This window comes from Gadus morhua, chromosome 16, assembly GCF_902167405.1.
Source record: "Gadus morhua chromosome 16, gadMor3.0, whole genome shotgun sequence".
NCBI classification, from domain to species: Eukaryota; Metazoa; Chordata; class Actinopteri; order Gadiformes; family Gadidae; genus Gadus; species Gadus morhua.
In genome coordinates, this window is record NC_044063.1 from 11,166,194 (window position 1) to 11,183,072 (window position 16,879).

General features: G+C 48.9%; 1 protein-coding gene across 1 annotated transcript; it reads right to left on the bottom strand.

Moving 5' to 3' along the window:
- Positions 1 to 16,105, bottom strand: hnf1ba (HNF1 homeobox Ba). Its single transcript, XM_030381416.1, has 10 exons — positions 15,454 to 16,105; positions 13,341 to 13,540; positions 12,589 to 12,856; positions 12,042 to 12,265; positions 7,172 to 7,323; positions 5,104 to 5,227; positions 4,484 to 4,669; positions 3,875 to 3,993; positions 3,200 to 3,244; positions 1 to 1,223 (listed from the first exon to the last, which is right to left on the bottom strand). The coding sequence occupies exons 1-10, from the start codon at positions 15,834 to 15,836 to the stop codon at positions 1,203 to 1,205; spliced, it is 1,722 nt and encodes a 573-aa protein (XP_030237276.1). The 5' UTR covers positions 15,837 to 16,105; the 3' UTR covers positions 1 to 1,202.
- Positions 16,106 to 16,879: the final 774 nt, after the last annotated feature.

Below are 16,879 nucleotides of genomic sequence, written 5' to 3' on the forward strand. Positions count from 1 at the left end.
TAAAGTCTCAATAATGTCATCTATGGACCGCTAGCAGAGGGTGGGTTGTCAGAGTTCTGTTTTTGAGGGCAGCTTCATCATCACCAACTGAAATAGCTGCTGGTCATTTTACCGATAGTGCATATCAAGTCTCAAGTTTGTGGGGGACCGTTTGCCATCCAGTTGAACAAGAAACGTCTCAAACTTTACATAAACATTGCATAGTCCTTCAAAGTTTTCAAGATTGTCTGAATCTTTCAATCACAGTATTATACACACACACACACACACACACACACACACACACACACACACACACACACTCTCACAGCCATCAACTCACTACAATGAAATCCTTTAGACTATAAAATGCTCATATTACCTGCACTGAAATTAGCATGGCAAATCGAAAAGTGAAAATATAAACATGGAAGACTCTGCATGAATAATAATATGAAATAGCATTAAAAAAAGAATCACTACAGGTGTCCCGGCTGTCGGTCATTATGATTGTCGCACTGTTCTGCAGGTGTTTGAAGCCGGTGACGCATATACAGGGCCAGAGAAGCACACTGACTGGCACAGTTCCCAGGACTTCAGCAGGATAGCAAGTCTCCTTGAAGGAGACCGCCTTGGGTCTTCAAAAGCCCTGGGGAGGGAACCGGACTTTACTCCTGACGGATGATGTCTTAACTGCATGATTACACATCAAATCCCAGTGTAACATGGCTTTGTGGAGCCTCCGTTTCAGCCCTGCACCACAGAGTTCACAGGTTTCATTCAGCAGGCTTTCCCTGATTGTCTTTTGTTCCTTCGTGACGGGACTGACTCCCCTTATCTCTGAAGAGGGGAGGGGGTGGACACAGGACATGAATACTGTCTTTTGCAAAGATTGTAGTTTAAAAAATAATCTTGTGCATTGTTGTTGATCGTTCTTTTCGGTTCTTTTTGCTTGACGAAGGAGGGAAGCCAGCCTTCTCACTGAGAGACATGCGTGTCCATGACCATCTGGAGTGAGTCTGTTGTTGCGGGAGACTTCTTCTTCTTCTTCTTCTTCTTTCGCTTCATCCCCTGACCTCTAACCGCCACTCCTCCTCTTGTTGACCGAGTCACCAGTCCAGAATACGGTTGGCCCGTTATTAAGGGTTGTCACGGTAACCGCAGGGAGAGGACGGAAAAATTTGCTCCGGTTGCCCGGCGCCAATGAAGTCAGGTGCACACCGTCACCAGGCCTGGAGCGGACACTGCAGGAGGGAGAGGGGAGAAGAGGGAGAACAACCAATACATAAACAGGTGCTGAAAGACAGAGCTGCATGGAACAGCAAAACAGAAATGAATACAAAGACATGAAAACAAAAACTAATACTAAAAGTTTTAGTTCTCTATGAACATCATTACTGTACCGATGGCAATATATTGTTTTTCTTTTTCTGACCAATTATTGTATTGGATAAATGCATCAACTAAAGGGCCTAAATGGAAATGTAAGTTATGGCTGTATGTAACACAAATCCAAAAATGACGACCAAGACCAGGAAAAACAACAAAACACACTGAAAGTTACAGCTGCATGTAACCAAAACCAAAAATAATATCGCAACCAAACTGAAAGTTAAGGCTGCTTGTAACACAAAAACGAAAAAAACCCGACCAAGAACATGGAACGGAAAGAAACAGGTATCTGATAACAGTCAGTCTCATTTCCGGGTTTGGCTGAGGGGGAATTGTCGGGTGTAGAAAGGAGAGTAAATACATCAAGCCTGCACCTTCATGTGCCACACCTGACTAAACACATTCCCCATCCCTCTTCTCCTCCTTTTCTGTATTTAAACGCCTTTTTACCCCCAAGAGAGTGTTTGTGGAATTCAGCTCTTTCTTTTCCTTTCTGTGGAAGGGGTGTAGGCGGGTGACCCCGGGCTGACCTCCCGTCCTGCAAACAGCCTCACCTGATAAAGGTGACTGCAGCCCTGAGTCATTAGAAACGGCTCTGTACGTAGACATGGCTCTCTTTCTTTTTGTAACAGCCTGGCTGCTATTGAGGCGGGTGGTGGGTGGCGGAGGGACGACGACGGGGGGGGGGGGGGTTGGCTTGGTAAACAGCAGTGTTATAAACCCTGGGCACGTTGAACCAGCCATGAGAAAGGCTGTGGGACCTCTCCCTTAAAATCCGTCTAAACACAGCCCTGATAAGGAGCGAGCTGGGAGTGGTGGCCAGGTAATGGCCGTCTGAGCGCTGTGGTCTGTGGCCCGGGTAATAACCCCCGATGACGGCTGAAGCCTTAGCGCAGCAGGGCCCGGTTCATCACAGTGCAGCCGTGTCATCGTGAATCTGTGATCGATCCGCGATCGACCGCTTTGCGCCATGTCGGAGGAAAAGATCCAGTCCGCAGAGAGAGACTCTTTTGTATCTGGGACCCGAGCAGAGGGTGCTACATGGAACATTCTCTCGCTCCATCAACCCATCAACCCATCAGCCTATCAGTAGCAGTGCTACGCTTCGTCTGCTCTCTCCCTTCCTCTCTTCCGCTCACTCCGTCTCTCTCTCCCTCGCTCCTTCGTCTCTCTCTCCCAGCGTGGGAAATTGAGCGTGTGAAAACACCACGTACGGCATTTCAGGCTAGAGCGATCACTTAGAGCGAGGGAGAAGTGGGACAGTGAGGACGAGGGACTGATGGTAATTACTAAGGAAAGCTCCAGCCCCCAAAATCCCCCCTGTTCCGGCGAGCGGCTGGGCGTGTCATTGGGCTGGTCGGGCCGCGGCAGCCCGGCCTCCAGAAGCCTTGATTAACGGCCGGGCTCATTTCCTGATCGGAGGCAGAAGCAACAAGCTCTCTCTCTCTCTCTCTGAGCGGGAAGCCAAAGGAGGCAGCAGTAATCAAGCGCCGTTCGGGCTGAGGGCCCATGTGATTGATTGGCCGGGTCTATCTCGAGGAAGTAGGAATTCAGAGGAGTGTATTATCCATGCATCCTTCGGCCCTGTTCGTTTGGAACAACGCAACAGCGGTATTCGGACTGAGGTCAAACACGACAACTATGCGCTGAAAAAACTCAAACGGATGAAAAGTGCGGAGTGTGTTTGTGTGTGTGTGGGTGAGCGCACACTTGTTTGTTGGCGTGTGTGACGTTATTAGATTACAACATGTCGGGTGCACGGTGGGTTTGTCCCAGCGGGATCGAGCCGAAGGCACTAAGTCAACTGAACTGAGGAAATGGTATTTACCCAGGACAGCCCCCCGATTTGCACCATCTTGTTTCCTGAAGCATCCTAATGTGGCAGGGTTTAAAGAAAACACACAGTCAGTACACACACGCTACACGCTACTCGTTACACACACTCCACCCTGATCCAGTAGGGGCCCCTCAGTGATCTCACACCACATGTTGCTCAGCCTGCATTTTATGGGTTCTCCAGGAATTTCATAATAATAATAATAATAATACCAATAGTACGATTTGGATGAAAAGAACAATTGATACTTCATACTGAAGCACCGTATTAAACGTTCCTCGTTGTTTTTTTGTTGAGCTAAAGATGCTTTAGTTTCTGTTTTGCTTTGTTTCATTTACACAAACAGAAGAACCTATCTGCTTTTATTGACATAAAGTAAATATATTTGATGGTTCGGTATGAACTTAATGCAAAACAACACCAATAAAAAAAACTGTAAACTTATATACCTAATGTTTAATGCAAATGTTTACTTTTTAAAACAATCCAATTTGACCCATGCAGAGTGGTCCATACAAAGAACAGTGTGCGTGAAATAGTCTGTAACACACTGTGCCCTGAGCGTGCAGGAAGAGGGTCGAGTGGCCAAGGAGGGGGGAGGGAGGAGGGAGTGTCAGCGGGACATCACGTGACGAAGGGGTCAATGGGCCAATCAGGATCGCTCACCTGTTTGCCGGACGCCATAGAGCTGAGTGTGCTGAGGCTGTTGCCGTCTGTGACCACCATGGCTGAGGGGAAACGTGAGGGGTGGGAGTACTGGGGGGGCTCCTGCTTATGGGGGTACACTGCGGAGGGGAAGACGGAGGCAGAGGTCAGACGTGTGACGGAAAGGGCGGGATGTATGCAGATTATAATCAGACTCAAATTCCAACTGTTGACAGGGTATGCATCTATGTATGTAGTGCATTAATGTTCTTCCCCAAAAGAACACAACTTCCCCCGAAAACAAAAGCTTTGATGAACAATCTCACAACATTTAGTCGCCATTGGAAACGTCCCTGTTGCTGAATCTACTCCTAACTGAATTCATTTTCAAAGTGTGCGCAGGACAGCTCAGAGGCTAGGATCTTCAACTCCCGGCCGAAGAAGGTACTGAGTTTGGTACCTGTACCGAGGTACAATCCGGGTGCCCTGCCACATTACCTGCACCTTCTGAGCAACTTAGACTGAATCAGATACATTTGTCATTAAGGAGCTGAGCTAAATGTCCAGATGAAATCTGAACAACAACAGCAGCAGTGTCAGCAGCGTCCTGAGGACGGGCGCGGCACTCACTGTGTGAGTGTGTGACGGTGGCCATGAAGGGCTGCTGGCCCATGTGGCTGGGAGAGTGCTGCATCAGACTCTGCTGGTGACTGCTGTGGAGGTGCTGGGAGAACTGGGAGCCGGGCTGCAGCGCTGCCAGGCTGCCCGCCACGCTGTTGATCACCGGTACCGATTGGGACTGGGACGTGTTTAGACCTAGAGAGGGGGTGGGGGAGGGAGGAGAAGAGACAGGAGGGTCAGACAAGGCAAAATGGGTCGGAGGTTCTCATGGTGGGAGAGGGATGGACTCTACAGTTTTGAGGTTCCTGGGTTTAATCGCTGCATTACACAGATGCATAGTTGAGTTTATTCCTACCTGGACCTTATTTTCTTGAATAATACTTAATAAAGTTAGGCTTCCACTACAAAACTGAACTAAAATAGTACCATTGGGCTTCTATTAAAGTTTATTAACTACTTCCTGAATAACGTTGAATCAAGTTATCAAGTTGTATCACAGTGGGGTTAGAGGTTAGGGTTTGATGGAGTTGAGGAGACTAGAGTTAGGATGGAATTTAGGTCTAGATGGAGGTGAGGAGACTAGGGTTAGGATTGGCATTAGGGTTAGGGTTCGGTGGAGGTCAACTCACTCTGTGCGATGGCCATGACACTCCCAGACAGAGGCATGATGAGGTTGTGTTGGTGTGTGTGATGTGAGTTGTGGATGTTGGTTAGCGTGCTCACGGGTGGAAGGCCTCCGCCTGATCCTGAGATCTGGAGGACAAAAGCAAAGACAGAGAAACTTGAATAATTACTACAAGGCATCTCCCAAGCGTTCAGTTTGTGAGAACTCAAGTGCCCATTATGTAAATAACTCTTTTTGAACGTGAGACAACAATCCAAGAAATGACTAAGGGTAGATCAATGTTTACTCCGTTGCGTATGCGTTTTCAATGTGCTTGTGTACATTTTGTCATACACAGCACACAAGCAAACAATGATAAGGAACAAAAGGCGAAGAAAGAGAAAGACATAAAATATGTCACCGCTTGTGTTTTTGTGTGCGTCTGTGTGGGACTGCTTGTCCACTCTCCGACCTGTTGTACGGTCATGGACTTTGTACGAGTTCCTAGGAACACTTTCGTCGAAAATAAGGCAGAAGTATCGCATCATCTAGCACAACATTGCTATTCATGGGTGTGATTCCCATCGACCACTGGCTCCGCCCCCGGTGGGAGGGGTTAGGTCTATTTGAATAGTCTGCTAGCTGCATGGAGGGAGGGCGGCGGGGGAACGGTGTGGGTGGGGGGGTGGGCAGACACTCATCTGTAGATAAGGAAACTGTCAGCTTTGACCTGCTACACTGTACACTGCCTGGCCTCGCTAATCACACTTTACCCGGCCGTAAACGCTGCACGCAATACCGGTTGAAAGTGAACCACGCCGCTTCTACCTCAGTTGCATGATTTTTTACAATACAGCTTTATGGCGAGTCATTTCCTAGGGCGAAAACACAGCCGTGTATCAGTATTTTAAAACGTTGAGGTTTCGTGCGCCAGGTTTCATTTTTGCTGTGCAAATATTGGACTAGGGCAGAGGGGAGGGGACGATGAAGAGAAGGGAAGGGGAAAAAAAAAGAAAAGCGGTGCACATAATCAAGGGCTGACGTCATCCCCGCCGGGCGCAGAGCAAGCAGCGCTCCATCTGGGCCTCCTGATCGCCGGGCGTTTAATCAATACCGGCAGAATGTTTCTTTGTCAGGTTTATTGGCCGAGCCGGGAACATGCCTGCTCTGTCCGGGTGAAGGCTGAGCGTCTGTCTCGTCGTGGCGGCGGGCCACGCCGACTCCACCTTCCCAAACACAACGCCAGCACAATGCGGGGATTGTTGGCTGTCTGCAATGCTCTCTGGGAGCGGTGGAGGGGGAGGGGGTGGAGGTGTGGGGTTGATGGTGGTGGTGTTGGGGGTGGTGTGGCGGGGATGGTGTTGGTGGTGGTGGTGTTGGTGGTGATGGTGGCTGTATTGGTGTTGGTGGTGTTGTGGTGTTGGTGGCAAGAGTGGTGGTGGTGTTGGTGATGGTGGTTGTGGTGTTGGTGGTATTGGTGGTGTTGTTGTTGATTATGGTGGTGTTGTTTAAGGTGGTAGTGGCTGTGGTGGTGGTGGTAGTGGAGGTGTTGTTTAAGGTGGTAGTGGTGGTGGTGATAACGGTGGTGTTAGTGATGGTGGTGGTGTTGTTGTTGTTTAAAGTGGTAGTGGCGGTGGTGGTGGTGGTGATAGTGATGGTGGTGGTGTTGTTGTTGTTTAAAGTGGTAGTGGCGGTGGTGGTGATAGTGGTGGTGGTGGTGGAGGTGTTGTTTAAGGTGGTAGTGGTGTTGTTGTTTAAGGTGGTAGTGGCGGTGGTGGTCGTGGTGATAGTGGTGGTCGTGGTGATTGGTGGTCGTGGTGGTGGTGGTGGTGGTGGTGGTGGTATGATAGTGGTGGTCGTGGTGGTGGTGGTGGTGGTGATAGTGGTGGTCGTGGTGGTGATAGTGGTGGTCGTGGTGGTGGTGGTGGAGGTGATAGAGGTGGTGGTGGTGATAGTGGTGGTGGTATGATAGTGGTGGTGGTGGTTGTGGTGGTGTTGTTTGTGGTGGTTCGGGAAGATACTTTTACACGCTGACGTGGGACACAGAGCTTATCTAATCTGAGCCCCAGGAGGGCCCAGGTGTGTGCACTCACCATCTTGGAGTCGGGGGACAGCAGGCTGTGGTTGGGGTCCAGCCCGCCCGGAGACACCTGCTGCAGCACTGAGTGGCTGGTGGACATGTTGCTGTTGTGGTGGCTGATGGTGGTGGAGGAACTGACCTCACCGGGACCCTGGCTGTAGCGCACTGGGGAGGGGCGGGGAGAGAACAGAGAGAGTGTTACTACAGGTTAATATTGACAGCATGGAGAGAGAGAGAGAGAGAGAGAGAGCAGACGGAGGCCTGCATCACCGCCAGGCTCTACCGAGCCAACCAGACTCACCTGCTCTTTGACTCTGGCTGGGGAGGAATGGACAAACAAACACACTGACCTCTCTGCTGTTTTCTATCTGTGTGGCTGAGCCAAGGCCATCCACTGTGTACACACACACACACACACACACACACACACACACACACACACACACACACACACACACACACACACACACACACACACACACACACACACACACACACACACACATACACACACACACACACACACAGAAACTCACACACACTCAGAACAGCAGGCCCTCAGAAACCGCAGCAGACTAAACTCACACACAAACGCACAGTTGCAGGATAGGGTGGAATACCAACTACGCCATGAATTGTGCCACATTAAATCCAAATAATTATGTGTTCCCAAGGCTCACCGGACATTTTCCAGTTGAGAGACAGGAAATGGGCCGCATTACCCGCACCAAACTCGAGGTCTAGACTGGCTGTTGTCGCTTTCTGGGCTTAAGTATACCCCACCCTCCGACCCTTCACCGCCAAACCACGACCCACCCTCCTCTGACCATCTAATGGCTGTTTGTCCATGCTGCCTCCTCTGATACCGACCGAGTAAACATTACACAATTACGAGCAATGCCGAACACATTCTTATCCCCTGGGCTCAGCCTCACACAGAGGGAGGGATTCCCTCCCTCTCCCCCTCCCTCCCTCCCTCCCCCCCTCCCTCCCTCCCGCAGAGCCCTCAGAGAGGCCTAATGTGACTGGGATGTAGAGACAGACTGTGTTTGCACTCGGACCTCACCCCCCCCCCCCCCCCCCCCCCCCCCCCCCCCCCCCCACCCGACCGTATCTGTCCCTGACCCAGGTAGGGCCCGCTGACTGCCTGCCAGCCCGAGACCTACAGATGACAGGATGCATTGATACAGGGCGGCCACCGGACACAGAGAGAGAGGAATCGATATCCCTTCTTTGATTACGCAGAAGGAAAGTTTGAGCCCAAGAGCGTTGTTTGAGAAAGGTGTTTGTTTGAGACGACCTCATCCAATCAGTGTTTACACATTTCAAGTTGTCAAATAACACTGTTAACACTCGTCAAAAGAGGAAGATCAATTGATTCTGTGGGAAAACATACGTTTAGAATCAAATACGATCAAGTGCAATATATATAGGCCTGCTTACAAAAGGCAATACACATGGATTCAGAAATACCTGTTAAAAAACCATCACATTTCTCTTTCAACCTCCTAAAAGCACCGGTCGGTAAAATAAATCATCGTTCATCACCCACGCACCCATTACGGATTTCGAAGGAACTACGACTCCGGAACACATTTCACTCGCTAAGTAGCGTTCCACCATTTTGGCGAGCGCACAAGAGGACTATAGACCGTATATTGTCTCCGTCAACACACTCGCTGGCCCTCAACACCCGGCAAGGCCTTGTAAACGCCGCCGCGGAACAATAAACTACTCCATTGGACTCATGACCCCCATTGCCACACAATGGAGGTGGAATCATAAACAGGCAGTTATCTTGGAGCTTGGCAACCTCTTTAAAGTGTCGTGGGGAGAAGGATGCTATTCAGGCCACGGTTGTGTCTCTGTGTTCAGCAGTTACTTGAGCCATGGGGGGGGGGGGGGGGGATGTCCTTGTCAGCAAAGGAAGGGCTCCTGCCACCTTCTACCAACACTGCACTGAGGAACACTATTAAAGCAGAGAGGGAATCGCAGCCCCTGGTTTCATGCGGATTCGGAAGGACACATCTGTTAGCATTGTTGTGCAAACGGGATGTTTCATAACAGCTTTATTCTATGCTTTGGTGTTAACCGTCTGCCGTTTTTTAATCGTAGATTAAAGCGGAGACAACCTATATAACGACCTAGTAACGACCAAAGATAGTTTATCATTTAGACCAATCAAAGCGATAGAAACAAAAGTATACAACCCCAGCCAAGCTTGGCGTGAATCAATCGGGACCGAGCAGGGCTCTTAAGGGGGTAGGGCGAGAACCCCAGAAGGGGAGTGGCAGCACAGTAGCGGAGGAAGGTCTAAAAGCAGCCAGCTCCCTGTGTGAGCCATGTCATATCAAAGCCTGGCCCTCCATCCCCAGGCTGGGCTCATTGTCGCGTCGGTGCATATCAGAGACCTCCCGGGTCTGCCCTGGACGTAGCCAGGCCCACAGGCTCTCTGGGGAGGCAGGAAGGGCCTGTGGAAAGCGCAGAGGTCGGCCGTCCTTTCCACATGCTGGTCCGCAGTTCCTCGCTAGCCTGGGGTGTCAACCGGGCAGCCAAACAACCCACGGGGTACACCCCCGCACAACACACACCCACTACAACCGCCCACTATCACTGTGTCCGATTCGGAACCACTGACTCGACGAATTTGGGGCTTTTAAAAGAAAATAAGACTTTCTTTGTCGACGGAAAAACATTTTAAACGGGCAAATTCGGCAGTTGTGCAACTATTGTAAACTATCCACAGAAAGGTTAGAGACGCATGATCTGATCACCAAATCTAATTTATGCTTAGCTTAGTGTTCTTAGCTGTTAGCCGCTGGTTTCTCTAAGGCGGTGACCAAAGCCTTTGAGGTGGAAAAATCAACGGACCAAAACAGAATCAATAAAACGTCCGAACGAGGGAGCTTTGATATGACCTAGCGGCGACCTCGCCCACAGAACGAGAAGGTGTGTCGCCATGGTTGAAAAAAGAACATTGCAATGAGGAGGGCGGGCATGGCTATGGGTGTGTGTGTGTGTGTGTGTGTGGGGGGGGGGGGGGGGTCTCTATAGGCGAAAGGAGAGGTCATCAGTCCTGTCTGGCCAGAAAATAGCCAATACTCGCACGGACAGCTCCCGCTGCTCCGGCTCTGCGGCCCAGCTTCTGCGGGCCTACTGATGTCCCATAAAGGTGGAGGGGGGAGGCTTTAACGTCTCCCCTCCTCAAGCCCCAGTGGAGATAAATGAACCTTGGTTACAGTCACTGCAGTCTTCTAATACACCACAGACAATGGCCCCCCCTGCGGTGGAAGCCTATAGAAAGTAGGAGTCAGGGGAGTCCCTTATCAAAGGCAGGGGAGATGTAGTGGCCCAGGATTTTATTTGTCCATTAAGAATGCATAATAGAGGCCGCGGCCTAGCAACGCCAAGGGGTCCCCTGCTGCTGCGTTATTGTCGGGGCCAGGGGCCGACACTGAAAAACAGCTGATAGCGTCGGACGGACGCCAGCAGGACATCTTGTAAGTAGCCGGCTCAGGGCAGCAAGGCTCGGGGAGGCGAGTGTCTTAGGATATTCACCCTACCCTCCTGCCCTGCCCTTCCCCCTTGGCCGCATCCTCCTCCTCCTCCTCCTGCTCCACCTCCTCCACCCCTGCTCCACAAGCCCAGTGCTGACCGAACCGGCCCAGCCGCCCGGGGGGTCAATGCCTGGTCAGGTGTTGCGTGGAGGGGGCAAAAGGGAGGGGTGTGCGTGCAAACAGACAACCCGCAAGTGAGACCAGTTTGTCCACAGGTAAGAGAGCAAGACGTGGGTTTTGTTCTCTTCAAAGCTGACCTCGTGTTCTAACACGGGCGGACGACAATGGACCTTGATTGACTCTCTCAAATCACAGTTTTATAGCGGGGTGAGTGATGGCACCCAGGATAATGCTCCGGCGAAGCCTATCAGCCTTTGTGTTTCATGTCATATACCACAACAGGTAAACTCTCTGTCAATACTCCATTACGCCCGAACGCAAACAAGCGCAGGGTCAAACAGCCGGAACAATAACGTCACCGTGTTTTGGCAACTATCTCCAGTGAGTTGTTAGCAACCCCGTCAGGGTGAAGGGAGATGTGGAAATCAGGGGCAAGAGTGTGTTGGGGGGACTGTGGAGTCGCTCTCCCCTCTCGCTGACCCTGGTCTGACCCTGGCCTGTCACGGGACCCAAGACTCCGGGCTGACTTTGGAGTGGAGATTGCAGGTACAATGCGGATTGTTCCCCGAGTGTCCCCACAGATCACAATAACAATGGCATTTGCTCAGCTCACTCACTCAGCCTCATTGATCACCGGTCGCTCTCTACGGCTCTGATCTCGTCAACTGTCGCTTCCTACCCTAAATATTGTCTGAAAGGAAACAATCGCGCTCTGTTTCCAAAGGCGAAATATGTATAAGGGGGAAAGTATGTGCGAGTATCGCTGCATATGAGTGTCTAATTACTTTGAAACTGTATATATATAAACTTCATATGAGTTAAAACGGATATATAGTCTCATCAATTCTGTCAGTTGGAGGTGTAATGATACACAATGTTAATTTGGATCAATTCGATTTTAAATTCTTTAACCACTCGGGTACACATCCTATCCCATACGGTAAAAGAAAACTGAATATTTTGAGTTAAATTAACAACCAAACAAAAAAATCTGATACAATTCCTGGCCAAAGCAGGAAACGTGTTTCACCCACCTCACCTTAAATAAATAACCCTATGTGAGACAGCTCACTTTTAAAAGCTGAGAAACTTGGGGGAAACTTGCACCACTGTTCCCCTTCAGCATCCATGGCTGCCGCATCAATAACAACGATACGCACCAAACAACCAGTGCCCATAGGTTATGATGCCCTCCTGGGAACTTACTTGGAGGGGACGCGCTGTTCTGGGGGTGGTGTGGCGAGGCGTGGGACAGCATGGTGGTGAGGCTGTGTGTGGGCGTGTGGTAGGCGTCCATGGCCAGCTTCTGCCTGAAGGCCTCCTCCTTGCGACGGTTGGCGAACCAGTTGTACACGCGCACCTCCGTGACCAGATTGGAGCCCAGGCCGTGGGCCTTCGACGGGGACACGCCCCTCTGTAGACACTCAGCCCTGGAGAAGGAGATGGCAGTGTCAGTGGAACAGGAAATAAAATAATAGGAGCGTGATATAGAATATAAGGGCGTGATATTGATTTTCCTATTCTTACGGCTACTCTTTGGAGATGTTGTTATATATTAAAGTAGGTTTTGCAGCACGCTAGCTTTTTGGGAGCTACTCCAATTCCGACATAGTTTAAACTTAATTCATTACGTTATCAATGCTCTCAGCCTCACTTTTAAGTGGCAGCCTCACTTCTAAGTAAGCAGTGTCTGCTTAATGGCTTAAGGTAAATCATGTCATATTCCCACCACCCTACTGGTCTCCTAACCCACCTGTTACACTCCTCCACCAGGGCCTCCCTCTCCTCCTTGCTGGGGTTCTTCTGCCTCTCGTAGGCCTGGTAGAGGATCTGTTGGGACGCCGGCCCCCACTTGAAGCGGTTGCGCCTCATCTTCTTGCAGGACGGCTCGCTGCCCAAGTCCTCCCCCGATTGGCCCAAGCCCGGGCCCGACGGGTTGAACTCGGGGAAGAAGAACACGGGGTCCTGGTTCCCTTTGTCTGACATGTTGCTGCCGGAGCCTTGTACCGCCTGGTTGAACTCTGGGGAACAAGAAGGGGAAGAGATGGACGTTGATAGAGGACTTCTTTAAATCACACCAATCAGGTCACCCAAAACAATTACATTGTTAAAAATATATGTTATAGTAGCCTATAAGGATACCCCTTTTGGAAGTCAATTTAAATCTGTGATTACAATTTCTGTGAACCACTGGATCCAAACCATAACTTTCTTTATGAATGTATTATAAAATTGTGTTGGGGGGAGGGGGGGGGGGGGGGGGGGGGTAATAAACACAACCTATGGACAACAGTGGGGAAGCGAATGTCAACTGACATACGAGGAAGTTTCTCATCTAAATAACTATCGCCGACATCAGAGCAGGGCCAACAGGGCCAGGCCCTCGACTCGCAGGCCTCGTCTATAGCAGGCCTCGTCTAGCGGGCCCTCGGCTACAGCGGGCCTCGGCTAGCTACAACAGGTGTATTATCATCAACGCTGTGAGAAACTCAAATATTAACTTACGTCTGAGAATTTCCCGCTGTTTCCTGACATACCAGGTGTACAGCGCTGCTCGCTTCTGCGTCTTCATGGGCGTGCCCTTGTTGAGGTGCTGGGAGAGATGCGACTGGTTGAGCCCCGTGACGTCCACTACCTCGCGCTGCGGAATGTTGTGCTGCTGCATGTAACCTTTGATCATGCGGGCCGCGCGCCACGGGTCCTCGCTGGGTCGAGAGAACACACACATGTTTTAAAAGACAGGACTCATTTTAATCCCTTTACTTTATATTGCGATGCCACATAATGTGAGACAACAATGATGTCGCTGCGATTGTGTGGTTTCGGGAGCGTTGTTGTTTCACAACAAGGGCCTCGAGTTAAAGGATTTATTGGGTGTTTGAGGGCCCAACACCGAGGGACTGTAACACTCTGATATCCTATGTACAGCATAGGATTGTATCTAACCGCATGCCATAGTATAGGCACTATGTATTCTCGCGAGACCAGGGGACGGCAGTACGATACAAAATGTTGGAATAAATAGGCTATATAGACGCACGCTAATACGCAACACTCCTGGAGTCACTCATATACTTATTATATAAGTAGCCTACTAATATAAGTAGCCTACGAACAGTGCCACATATTGCCAATAGTAGAGGAGCCATTAATCATTTGGACTTTCAAATGGAGTCAAACACCTTTGTAACAAAAAAGGTTTAACTTTGTGTTATAGACGTGTAGCAGATAAACGCCGTGTTTCGGCAAACGCTTAAAATAGATTCACATAAAAAAATCGTAAGAAGGTAGGGTATGAGCCGTTATCAACAGATTGACGCCAAACAGCAAAGCATTGCATCAGGGCCTTTAAACAGGCCTTAAAATAATATAACGGACGATCTAAAATGTCTCGGTTGAATCACTGGTTAAAGCAAAGTTCATACGAGCCCAGCGTGTTGGAGTAATCCTCCAACCAACTTGAACATTTGTAGAGAAATCAGACCCGATCCTCCTTATTAAAACCTGGTTATCGGCTCGACAAGTCAGGCCGACAGGCCCCATAGCTGATCTATTTTAATTGTAGCCATACACTCTTTACAATTAGTACTCTAATTCTAGGAGCGTATAGGACGTGTCACTAGTCCCAATAAAAGATACGAAGGGAAAACGTAAACTTACCTTAATTACAGATCAGTAGGAAGCAAGTCTGACAGCGGTAATTAATCCAAATACACACGACCGTTTGTTTTGGAGAATGGCTACCACTAAGGCACTGGGTTAAGTGGGAGATGTTGGTTTATAACTTTTGACAATGAATAACCAGATCTCCATTCACTCTAATCACACGCCACTGTGTATCTTTCAGTTGATGATTTATAGAATAAAATTAATAATAACTTCGCACACGTGGGTTAGTTTTGTATTCTAGTCTGCGTGTCTAGCCATGTGTTGATGTTTATAATGGAATGATTTTAGGCTGTTATATTTTAATCAAATAAATTCGTCTGAAAAAAATAAATTCGTTTGAATACAATTAATTTAGACCTAGAACCGGCACGCTGACTTTAACTCCGTCCATAAAAGTAATAAGACAAATGATACTAAAATAATGCCTAAAATACAGACACAATTACCAATTAAAAAAATATATGAGAAGAATATTAAAAGCCTCAGGCCTGGTGCTCGCAGAGACGCCGAGGTGCAGTCACTTTCTCCTGGAGCTGCTGCCGGCCTTTATCACCAGCAGAAGTTAATAATAAATAGAAATCCTTTAGTGGATATTTTGCTAAGGTAAAGAAATAATAATCCATGTGGATAATTAGTAACCAGAACGTGAAAACGAACCACTGGCGGGTGATTTAAAAACTGTACACATAACGAACCGAACGCTATCCATTTAGGCCTTTTGAGAAGCCTCGACTTACAGAGCAGCGGGGAACCTTTCACAAAGTTCCCACTATAAACCCCAGACCGGTACGATAGTACCACAACCCAGACCTACCTTCCTTATTCCTGCCTGTATTTATCCTATCCTGTACGATTTTTTTGGAGATTATGTGTGTGTATGTGTAAGTGTCCGGTTATTTCACTGCTATTATAAAAGAAGAATTGACTGGATGATCGGGGCTCGACTCACGCCAACATACGGTCAACCTCCGCCCTCTGCTCCGCCGCCTCCTCGGTGTTCAGCGACTGCAGCTCCTTCAGGATCGGAGGGGTGTCGAAGTCGTCCCCGTCCTCGGAGCCCTCGTCCCCGGACAGCTTGCCCTTACTATGCCCGTTGGTGAGCGTGTGGAACACGGGCTTGGAGTCCGAGTCGCTGCCGTTCATCTTGGAGCTCGGAGGAGAGCTCATGTGCAAAGGATTCTCCAGTTTAACTCCGTAGGACCCGGGGGCCGGACTGGGGTGCATGTCGTCCAGAGCCTGGATCAGAAGGTCTTTGGTAACTCCAGAGTCCAGTAAGGCGCTGAGAAGCTCCTGCTGAAGGGATGTCAGCTTGGATACCATGTTGGAAAACATTAAAAAGTTGGACCCCCGCTATAAGCAAAAACTGAGAATATTTAAAAAAGGATGGGGGGTTTAGAGGGGGAACAGCCTACACCGCATTTAAACAAAGTGTAGCGGTTCTCCTTCCTCTCGGCTCCACTGTGTGTGCGGTAGTATTTCCTCCTGTTGACACCTGCTCGGAGAGGCTGGTTCACTTCCCTGTTGAGGGCAGTGCTGGAGCTAATTTGCCATGATGCTTTCGGAGGGCTGCAGGGAATATAAAACATGGTAATGAGTGGGCCGGCTGATGGAGGCTTTATGCAAATGAGGCGCAGAGGCCGCTGCAACGCGCGGGACGTGTTGACACGGCGACGCTGCCCGGATCTGATTGGCTCAGCTTATCAGCATAACTTGGACGGACTTTGGACTCTGTTGTATATGCAAAAGACCAGCAAGAAAGAAACACAAAAAAAGAGCTGTAAATATTCCCCTCGACATTGTATCCTATCAAAATTCTCGATTAGGCTATATTTATTTTACCGTACAGTCAATATCCTCATAATTATTCTTGAAGTGTTAATTAGGCTATAGTTATCTATATTATTCAAAGCCTAAGACTACTGTTATTACTAGTAATACTAATCATACATTAAATCATGATTATATCTTAAATAATGGTAACAATATCAATAGCGTTAACAGCCAATCATAATATGATAATTCAAACAATAATATTCTTTCACCTGTCTGTTGGAGTTCAGCCATTTTCCTACCAAAAATTAAACAGCCATACTAGTGTTTGAGGATGCACTGCCATGGTGCAATATACACTAACACCATCATTTAAAAGAATACACAACAAAATTATGATTATTAGTAGGGTCATTAACAAACATAAACTAAAGTAGGCCTGTCCACACGTGCATAGTAGCGTGGCAGCGAGTAACACTTGGTCTATTACTGGATAGCTTAGTGAATCTTAGTTTTAGTGTAGTATCAATTGGGTTGATCATTAGTAGGTTAATAGGCAACATCGCCTCCCTGAGATAAAAAAGGCCCTCTTTTCATAAGCAGTC